The 11,447-nt window shown below is 39.9% G+C and overlaps 1 protein-coding gene across 1 annotated transcript; it reads left to right on the top strand.

The window, feature by feature from the left end:
• Positions 1-8,555: 8,555 nt before the first annotated feature.
• Positions 8,556-10,656, top strand: LOC101860358 (probable cysteine protease RD19D). The gene is given in 3 exon segments (XM_035971996.1): positions 8,556-8,937; positions 10,249-10,370; positions 10,373-10,656. Coding segments are annotated over 3 exon segments (783 nt in total). The 3' UTR covers positions 10,652-10,656.
• The last annotated feature ends 791 nt before the right edge of the window (positions 10,657-11,447 follow it).

Raw genomic sequence — 11,447 nt, 5'->3', positions numbered from 1 at the left:
GTGTGAGCGTGTTTGATTAATGTGTGTGGTGGTGGGAGGGGATGGAGGATCCTCTAAACGCTGAGAGAAAAAAGAAACAACAACTGTTATAACAAAAACAAACAAACAAACTTGAGGAAAAAGAAAAAAACCCCAACAAAACATGCAATATCTAAGTACAGTCTGCCGATACAAAACAATCCACTTGAGGTGAATAAATTAAGTGACGTCACGATGGAATCAGGAGCTCGTCAATTTTGGGGCACGTGGAGTTACTGCTTAAAATGTTTGTTCATTCGTCTTGCTTTTGATGAACAAATCCCTATTTATCTTGAATAGAAGTGGCGATATTTGTGATAGAAAGAGGTAGGGATTTTTCTGGTGTCAGAGGTACTATAAGCGAGAAAATTGCTGCCTTTAAAGCATAAGTTTCCCTGGAAACTGCTATTTTACTTTCTTATGCCTTTTATCAGCTTTTTTTCAGAAGGTTAAATGCTTTTTTAAAAAATGTTTTTAAATGGACATACAAGGTGTTACGAAAAAAAGCCCACAAAATCAACCAAAACAAATAGAAATATAAATAAGAAACAAAATTAAAATATCGATTATTTCGACAAGTGCTTGATTTCAACATAATGCAATACAATAGTTATTGTCTATCCCTGCACTAAAAGTACGCTTTAGTCAGAATGATGCGCTCAACAAATACACGTGAACGGCTACGTCATATCAAGTAGGAGTGAAAAAGAGATCGAACTGATAAATCTCGTGAATTTTTTCAACGAGTTTTGTTATCTAATGGAAAAGATTGTTTGTATTTTTTAGAGATATAATTTGACCAGGGGCGGCTCGTGGGTCTAAACAATGGGCGTGCACAATTAAGCTATCTAAGGCTGAAGATAATCAAGGGCAGAGTAAATGGGATGGTGTATAATTTTAGGATCTTTGGGTTGGTGAAGGAATACCTTGTGCTTTTATTTTCATTCTTTTTACTTTTGGCTTTGACTTCTAGAACTACATGTGTTTGTTAGCTAAACGTCAATTTCATTCATCCTGCATTAGAACTGAACACTCAAGTAATACCTTTAACCACTCCACTACTAAACCCTTCAAAAGCACAACTCATAGGACAGCGACTTAAGTATGTCACGTTCACCTCCCTCAGGTTCACGGTCACAGAGTTACTTAAAATAGCGACAAGACAATGAACCAATCACAATTCACTTGAGCGTACAGTTCGACAAATTATAATACTTTTACTATATTATATCTAGTGTGGGCGAAGGCTCAAATGAAGAATCTTGTTTACTCACCCTTATTCTAAATTGCTGGAGATACAGTTTCAGCAGTAGGCCTACTATGTTAAATTCTGGAATACTCTTTCCTTTTTTATGTAATTTTATCAATTATTAGTAAGAAATTAAACATGAACAACAATTTTTAAAAATCAATAGCCTAATAATAATAATAATACACATAAATTAAAGAAAAACATATGGAAAAAAAATTCTACAAATCCTCTTTATCTTAATCTACCACATAGAACCTAATTTATACTGTGTGACTGAATGTGATGTATGTGTATGCTGGCCATAATATGTTGATCAACACATGAATTTGTGCCTTGAAATATACTTGTCTGTAACTTTTGTGGCTTATTTATTGCATACTTTTATGTATTTGCCATGATGTAAGTAGCCCACAGTGTTGTATCAAGTACAATTATTATATTTCTATTAGGCTAACCAGCCCACTAGATCTGTGGAGATAGAGCATGAAGCAATAAGACATTTGAAGAAGAAAATTGTGTCACAGAAGAAAAAAAAACAAAAAACTAAAAGCAAGCCCAGGAAAAGCTGTATCAAATCTACATTCAAAGAAAGAAACAGAACTGATCAAAACTTTGGCAGCCAAATATCTACCTCCCAAGTCTCATGATTTTGTTCAGCAAACAGCTAGACGTGACACAAATACAAGGAAAGAAATGGAGGGCCGCAGACAAAAGCCATGCGCTTTCATTGTATCATGCTTTTCCTAAAGCATACCGGCTATAGGGGCCTACTGATTTAACAGCTTGCCCCCTTTAGCCCTTACAGTAACATTCTTTCTATCACATTTTGATTTACCAAATTGTAGGCTGTTAATTGTTAACAAACATAACAATGTAGACTCTAGTGGTTGGGTGATATTAATATTTTTGTTTAAATCTATGTATAAATACTTTTTAAAAACTAAATCTTAATCTAGATCTAATTTCCAAATGTACAAAGTTTTTCTTGAAAATATTTTTTAACCTGTGAAACTGGTATTTGAGGTTGAGAAATTTCCTCCTACGTTGTTGATGAGCTCGAACATTTTGTAAGCACAATAGTCCTTTTTCTTGGGGGTGGTCTATTTCCTTCTATAGTAGGTGGAGGATTGGGCACGTTGAAACGCGTTTGTATTTCTGTATTGCCACGCTTCAGCTGATTTTTTTTATCGCAGTGGCGAACTGTGAGTCCTCAAAGTGTTTAGAACAAAGAACGTTACTAGAAAAGAGACACTCTGATGACCTGCCCAACAAATCCTTTCTTCGGCGGTTTACCACCCACTTCTGGCACCTCACCTTATCCTTATGAAACCAAAAAAACGAAAGATCTGGTCTATTATACCGTGCGTTTGAACAGTTCACTGCAGAGCACCACTGGCTTGTCTTTTTTCTTTTACCTTTAGGCTGAAGTAGAAGATCGACTAGATCTACAGTTTCATTTGCACCTAGGCCTAGATCTAGATCTAGATCTAATTCCCATGTTGGCCTTGAACACATTCACTTCACTGCCTTTTTCCATAGCAAAATATTAATTATCAACTCATTTACTAAGTTAAAAATGTAAACAAACAAAGTTAGAAATAATTTCTAATAACTCCACTTTAAAAAAAGACATGCCGAAACTGCTACTAACGTGGGATTCGCAGCTGTCGAATTAAACGTCGCGCGCTTTCTTCTTGTCGTCCGGTGTTTGTTTACGCTCTCAACGCGCATCTACTGTTTCTAGGGGGCGCGTCATCTAGAACCGGAAATAGGGCTGTTGTCCCGTCTTGTCTTACTGTGTCTTGGTTCCGTCTTGGTGCATAGTCTATGGCGTTTATTTTTAGATTGCCTACTGTGGGCTATGTTTCAGCGCTATTCGGCAGGAGCACATTTGAGATGTGCCGTCTTATTAGTATTAATGTACCGTCAACACTCTCTACAAGTGTCGTCATCGCTTGGGTTATCCCAAAGAGCGATTTATAGGTCAGGTTTCTACTGTTGACTATCCTGTTATATTTAGATACGGCGCATGAACTTAGGCATGGCATAGTAGATCTAGATGTTTTACGGCGCTGTAGAATAGAAATGACAGTTACGGCGCCAGCGAGGGCCTTGTATTGATATAATATTTGGCTAATGTTTGTTTCTGGCGTCGTTTATTTTATTATTGAGGGTGCTTTACGTCATAGAACATTAAAGCATTTTGGGCGGCACTGCACGACCGTGCTCTATGGACGAACCGCGCCTGTTTGACATAATATGCCTCCTCTCATGATTCTCACCTGCAGATTAGAATTCTGTTTCCACTGCCATGGATTTTGTGTCGTTTATAATAAAGAGTAAGTTCTTTTAAAAAACAACCGACAACTCAAAACATTTCTATTATTGATGAGGTGATTCTTGCGGTGTGAGGGCCAGATAGAGCCAAATGAAGAACACATTATTATTCACAATATTGTCATAGATGCTGGTCAGCAAAATGAAAGACACCCTGACAGGTGTTACAAGTATCATGACTTGACACATTGTGTTCAAGGTGTTCAGTATCTCAATCGCATGGATTGCTGTCACGTCGAAAACGTCACCTGTGCTATCCTTTAACCAGTGTGACGTGGATGTGGGGATGACTCGCAACTTGTCCAGAAAGCGAACTCCTTATCGTTATCTTTGGCGTTGGCATTGTATGGATTTACGCCTCCTTCCGACACTATAATGTTATTTAAGTGGTCAGACCTCAACATTTAATGTCCATCTCCTACAGTGCCAAGCCAAATGTGTGTAGAATCTTAAAAACTCTATAAAAAAAACGTCGCACGGTAAGATCTCCCCATTGGGGATTCGAACTAGGGCCATCGTAAATGTAACGCTGAAAGAACATGGAGAACAGGTTTGATTGCAAGGATTCAGGTTTTCAAAGTTTCAAGAGACACCTGTATTTTCACTTTGTTTTGATTGTTTAAATTTCGATTGGTTTTAAATCTCGCATAGTGTTTTAATACACATACTATTAGTTGAGAGGGAGCGGCGGCGGAGCGGTTAGTGCGCTCGTCTCCGAAGCGGAAAACCGGGTTCGAGCTTCGGTTGGGGAAGTAAAGGCGGCGTGGAAAGGAACTGGCCACCTTACCACAATATGCCAAAGGCCAAGGAAGTTGTCTCACTAACAAGGCAATCCCCAATGTCCGGATCGGATGCGAGAACAACTTTACTTAACTATTAGTTATGTTTTTGTCTTAGTTATCTTTTTGCACAATACGGGTTTTTGCGGCCCCATTCTCAGGATTGAAATAATTTCGGAGGTGGGCTTCGACCCAAACTGAGAGAGCCAACCCAGACTGAGAGAGCCAACCCAGACTGAGAGAGCCAACCCAGACTGAGTGAGCCAATCCAGACTGAGAGAGCCAACCCAGACTGAGAGAGCCAACCCAGACTGAGAGAGCCAACCAGACTGAGAGAGATAGAACGTCCACACAGGGGGACAGCGAGATACTTAAGAAAATTCTTCCCACTCAGAAATCAAATTTGAGTTTCCTGCGTGTCACATTGAGGCACCTAACTGCTTCACCACAAACATGGGTACAACACGAGTCTTTCACTAAAGATCTCTGGCTGCGCGACTTCACCTGTAGAACTTAATAAGAATTTTACGACATTTGCAACATAAATATTATGTCACTTAAGCAACGAATATTAGATGTGCTACTAAAGAGTATCATACAAAGAAGAAAAGGGGAGAAAAGAATTACATGTAAATTGAAAGGAAAGAAGGAGCAAACTGCATCAAAGCATCTGCCAATCCACACACTGACTTCCCCTTTCACTAAATATTATGACGCCCTCATCATTTGTTATCTACGTGTTATCACGACCGATACGTGCTGAATTGGTTCAACCATGCGTGTAACATCTCGAAAAGTAAAAAAATATAACAACCCAAAATAAAACAAAGGAAAACAATCTAAAAACAAAATCCAGAAGGCGCGTGACTTGAACTTTTGCTATTGCACTTGGGTACTTAAAGCAACTTCCCAGAGAAGATCCCCACAGAGGGCGACGAACCTTGAGCTGGCCACTTCTCTCTTCACCATGAATTTCTCTATCGTCTTTGCTGGCCTCTGCTTGGTCGCTGCCACCAGTGGGTAAGAAAAACGTCTTTAACAAGGTTGTTTTTGTTAATTCTTAGAATGCGGCGAACTAGTTCCACTGGCACACAGTATCGCTCTGTTGTTTACAGTCATTACAAATTTGTACGAAACCCCATCACTATAACAAAGCTGTATGTTCATCGCTATGATAATTCGTTGTTTCTCAGTTTTGTGTTCATTTTACGCAAATAAGTGAAAAAGAACTGGAAATAGCTCTATTGGTTAGCTTTCTATACTGAAAACTCGATGACAGAATTAGCTGTGTTTATAGGTGGAATAATAGCTGTCCGTTTACTAAGACTACTAAGAGTCAAGTTTCTGGGCACAGGGGCTGACTTAAGTCACCCTCTTTGTCAGATAGAGGAATAAAGGGTGACGGTTTTTTTGTTGTTGTCAAAGTTCCTCTCTGGAGCCGACTACCGTATCAGTCAGAGGGCAACAAAGGGCTAAACTCCTGGACACAGCTATTCTCTGGAGTCGACCACTGTGTGAATCTCAAGAGGTGTCATCTCTGGTTCAGAAGTGGACGTGTAATGACCCGCCATTGCTTACGGTCGCTAACTGCTGCTCTCGTGCATTCTATCATATTATGCATCGTAATCCATACTTTGATGTTCTGTGTCCACATTGAGCATTGTCCACCTAAACTGCTGTGGCTCACATCTTGCCATTGAGTCCATGAATATTCTTCTAAATGGTCTTGTAAGATTGAACTTTGTTTAAAGTATTGCACCTTTATATATTTCGTTTTGTTCAACAGGATTTGCTTTGTTTGGAGACGTCCATGTGAGATAGAGGAATAAAGGGTTACATCTCTTGACATATCATGTGAGATAGAGGAATAAAGTGTTACATCTCTTGACATATCATGTGAGATAGAGGAATAAAGTGTTACATCTCTTGACATATATCCTCCATGAAGACGTCCATGTGAGATAGAGGAATAAAATGTTACATTTCTTGACATATCATGTGAGATAGAGGAATAAAGTGTTATATCTCTTGACATATCCTTCCTGGAGACGTCCATGTGAGATAGAGGAATAAAGTGTTACATTTCTTGACATATCATGTGAGCTAGAGGAATAAAGTGTTACATTTCTTGAAATATCATGTGAGATAGAGGAATAAAGTGTTACATTTCTTGACATATATCTTCTCTGGAGTCGACTTCGCGCACATTTCTTTGAAAATCTCATTTTTAAAAGATAATTATGTTTAATGACGGTAATTGTAAGCGCATACTTTAATATTTCGATTACCACTATAGATTAGGTAATATAAGAAGCGGGATCTCCGATTTTAACGCCTGTCTGCAATGGGACCGTATTTTCTCCTTGTTCCGGTCTAGCATCGGAGTTCATCTCCTTGTTCCGGTCTAGTACCGGAAGTTCATCAAAGATACACGTTCGATTCCCGTGAAAGGAAGTTTATTGTAAGAAGTAGGCATGGGTAAATTATGGCCAGGGGCCAAATCCGGCTGGACAAACAATTTCAGTCCCCGAGTCAACCAAGTAATTAATAATGAATGTGTCCCGCGGTAATTGACAATTATTGAAAACAAAACTGTCAGTCTTGAAAATTAAAAGATGGTGAAATGGTATAATGTTTACCCCCTAACTTCACTATTAGGTTTTTTATGAGGTGAGACCTCCGAATTTAACGTCCATCTCGAAAAGGACCGAGCCAAATGGCAAGTTCGTGTAAACCGCCTTTCCCAAGAACACAATGTTGGACTATGACAATTAAAATTAATAGATTACGGCCTAACTGGAAGCAATTGATCTAATATTATTTTCATTTATGAAATACTCTAGGGTGGTTATCCTATACTGTCGATCTTAGTCTCACTTTTGAGAGCTTGGGTATTTCACCCAGTTTTCTTTTGTTTGACCAATGAGACATTCAAACTGCTTAATCCAGCCTGCCACTTTTACACGCTTGCCCATGCCCAGTAAAGAGTTTCATTCACCACTGAGTCTCGTAACCATCAAGTACAAAGTATTGCTGCATTTACCCCAACGTGTGATATTCTTTAATTTTACATCATCTGAAAAAATTCGCACTACATGCAAATGGTTCTGCACGCTTCGTATAGTTTTGAATAGTGCACACATCTTGAATGTTGAAAAGTAAAGTCTAACTAAAAGGCACAACTCTACAGAGAACCGCCACTAGCGTCTGTGGTGTAGCGGTTAGATGCTTCGCCGTCGCACGCAGAAGACCTGAATTAATTTTCATTTAAGGTGAATTTTCATCAAGCATATTATTGGACTTTCTACCAAGATGTGATATACCTCTCTGCCCAGGTCGGCCCTGGTAGGCAGATTCGAAGCCCGCTTCCTAAATGATTTAAATTGCGTCGATTTTGGTGGGGGTGGGGGCATCTACATTCATTTTGAAAAAAAAACCCCATTGCTTTTGCTCTTCGCCTCTTGAGGTGGTCATAAACAAGGGAGATAAATATCCAAACTGGCACGAATAAAGGGACGGAAGTTTCCACCTTCAAAATTCCCCCAAAGGCATAAAGTAACGGGGTCGGGGAAAAAAAGGGTCTTGGTCACTTTGTGGTCGTTTTGAGAAAAATAAAATATCAATTGGACTTAATCATAATATACTTCCGGGTTTGGGTAATTTGTAAAGGCAATATCCCTGATTTGATAAAGGCAATATCTCTGATTTGATGCCCTCCAGCCATTTTATTCAAACGCAGTGTCGTGCAGACTGCCATGACATGTGTTGTCATGCGAAGATCTCTAAATGGGACTTAGATCCTTTGTCTTTCTGACCCTTCCAATCATAAAATGTATAGCCCGTCAAATATTGACAACTATTAATGTAGTTGTTATCGCTGATGTATTTTTAACTGTATTCCTTTCCTTATTTCCCTTATCTCCAACCCACATTCCCTTCCACCCCTTTCCCAGCTCCAGCTACGACGTCTACCCCACCGATGAGGAAAACGTCTTCGATTTGTTCAACAAATTCAAACTCGACTTCTCTAAAACGTATCATTCCTTCCAAGAAGAAAAAGTGAGGTTCCTCAACTTCCGTGAAAATGTTCATATGATTAATACAAAAAACGAAATCCAAGCCGGAATCACAACTTTCAAAATCAACCAATTTTCCGAGAGAAGATTCTGATGACGAGTACAGTGCCTCCCGACTTTGAGGAAAGGCAGAGCCATCTTGCCGAGTTTTCAACAGATTTGGAGGAACTTGTGGCTCCTGAGCATTTTGACGTTACCGGTACAGGAGCTGTGACGTCAGTGAAGAACCAGGGACTTGCCGGGACTTGTTGGGCCTTTGCTACAATAGGCAACCTGGAGGGTCAGTACTTTATGAAGACCAAGGAGAACGCTACGTCTCACTCCCCGGAACAGCTTTCAGACTGTTCGTCTTTCTACGACAAGAAGACAAAACATTGGACTTGTGGTTTGTACGGGGGCTGGCCTAACGCCGCCTACCAGTACGTGAAACAGACAGGGGGCATCAACACAGACGCAGACTATCCTTACTTTATAGGTTACAAGCCACGCTGTTATCCGTGTGCGCCGCCGCGCTTTTCCCTTTCGTCAACCCGCAGCCACTTAACGAATCGTCAGCCACATAGGCCTACCAACCTTTGACACGGGTCAAACTTCCATCTATTTATAGGTAGTTACCGGAACATGTATAGGTGACGTGATGTGCCGTGATAGTCGCGATATATTATTTATTGAGATTGTTTTGGTCTCTCTTTACTCATCACCATGAGAATTTCTTGAAGTCTTTCCCTGGACTCTGCCTTTACTAAAATCTCGAATCTAGATCTAGATCTAGAGTTGTAATCTAGATCTAGTGGCATGTTGCAGATTTGTTATCCAGTACATGTACATTCAAGAGATTAAATAAATTGGACTAGACTCTAGACTCCAGTAGTACTATTAGTAGACTCTTCTACTTCTACTTCTAAACCTTCGAGATTACAAAGGCCAAGCCTAGGCTTGTAAGGATTCGTTTTGTTAAAAGTGTTGTTTAACACAAAGTCTAAGAAGTTAGCAAACCTAACACATTTTTTTCTAACGAAATGAAGCTTAAATTGACTTTTATATTGTCAATAAGAGATCAAGTTTAATCACCTAATCATTTAAGTAAGGAAGTGGACTGGTTATCCTCACCCGGGGTGAGAAAAACCCTACGATTGACCTCTCCCCCCCCGTTTGAGACTTGCTAGCGTTGGCTATTCTCACCCAGTGTGAAACAAGACCTGTTTTTCCTAATTTCGAAATGCTTTCTATCGGTGTGGATGATCAAATTGACAAAAGCAAAGAAAAAAATGACGTTATAGCACAAAAGTAAGCTAATTTGATCGTCTACAAAGATGCTATGGCTCTTTCACTTTTCGAATCGAGCCGAACTACGCGGGTCGCCATTTTGTTTTGCCCGGAAGTTCTCGCCTTACTCGCAAGATCTACTCCTCCCCCTTCTCTCCCTCTCTCTCTCTCTCTCTGTCGGCAATTTATTAAATCTGCAACCTGCAACTAGATTACAACTAGATCTAGATACGAGACTTTAGTAAAGGCAGAGTCCAGGGAAAAACATCAATTAAATTCGAGTGGTGCAGATGAGTAAAGAGAGACCAAAACAATCTCTTTATTGCGACTATCATTGCACATCACTTCGCCTAATACATGTTCCGGTAGATCTAACTACCTATAAATAGATGGAAGTTTGACCCGTGTCAAAGGTTTGGTGAAGGCTGACGATTCGGGAGGTGGCTGCGGGTTGACGAAAGGGAAAAGCGCTGCGCCGCCGCACTACAACGCTACGGTTTGTCGTTCTGACTGGCCTTTCGGTCCTGGCAAGTGCAACAAGTCCCAATCTGCAGTGCGATGATCAAGCCAGAGAAATTCGTGCCCGGCATTAAGGTAAAGGATTATCAGTACGTGCCCAAAGACGAGGGAGCCATTGCCAAGTTTTTTTAATTAAGAACGGACCCCTGTCTATAGTCTTTGACGCCCATGACCTATTGGGCTATTCTGGTGGGGTAGTGAAGCCTGACTCATGCACCCCTAAAAATACCAACCACTGTGTTTTGTTGGTGGGCTACGGCCATGACAAGAAATCGGGACTGGACTACTGGAAGTTCAAGAACTCCTGGGGCCAAACATGGGGGGAGGACGGTTACTTCAGAATGCAGAGAGGGGTGGGAGCCTGTGGGGTCAATCTCATGGTCAGCTCCGCTATTTTGGAGTGAGTGAGATGATGGATAAGTGAAGGGGCGAGTGAGCCTAAAGTGACGAGATTTCACAAAATTGAAGAGTTTGCCTGACGAGACGTGACGTCATTCACCATCCATTGCTATTCGATGTCTACGTGCTGGTCTTCACATACTAAGAGGAGCTACACCCTCTACTTTGTAGATTCAAACTGTGTTCTAACTTGCCAGGAGAACGTATTGGTTTGGGTCACAAAAACATACTGTACATGCAACATTGCTGGAACAAATTTTATTTATGATAAAGGTGGCATGCAAAACTAAATTTAAAGTAAATGACAATGTATATTTTCCCCTACTGCAACATGTTGTAAATCATTAATATTTTTACGAATAACAAACTTTGAAATCTTCAATAGAATCTCTGGCTTTCTTTCCGAATGTTTGTTTTCTTTTGATTGTCCGTCACTACGCCAAGAAACAGGCCCCATTGGGATTTTTTTCAAGGGAGTTGGGAGGGGGGGGCATAATATGTAGATGTTTCTGTGCTTTATTCAACATAATTTGAATCATTTAGAAGACCAACAAAATGTTAAAGGGCCACTGTGTAACTATACTGGACGATACAAGTATTATCGTTTTCAGTGACATGGCTTTCGATACAACAAATAAGCGAATGCATCCTAATCACTGGGGTTTTTATTTATTTTTAGTAATCAGGCCCTTAACAAAAGAGAGCATTTAGTAATAATAATAATGAAATAATTTCATAATAATAGTTTAAAAATAATGAAAATGATGATTATAATGAAATGATGATGATAATATAAATAAT

The sequence above is a fragment of the Aplysia californica genome, unplaced genomic scaffold (assembly GCF_000002075.1).
Source record: "Aplysia californica isolate F4 #8 unplaced genomic scaffold, AplCal3.0 scaffold00554, whole genome shotgun sequence".
NCBI classification, from domain to species: Eukaryota; Metazoa; Mollusca; class Gastropoda; order Aplysiida; family Aplysiidae; genus Aplysia; species Aplysia californica.
This window is presented reverse-complemented; position numbering and strand designations above follow the sequence as displayed.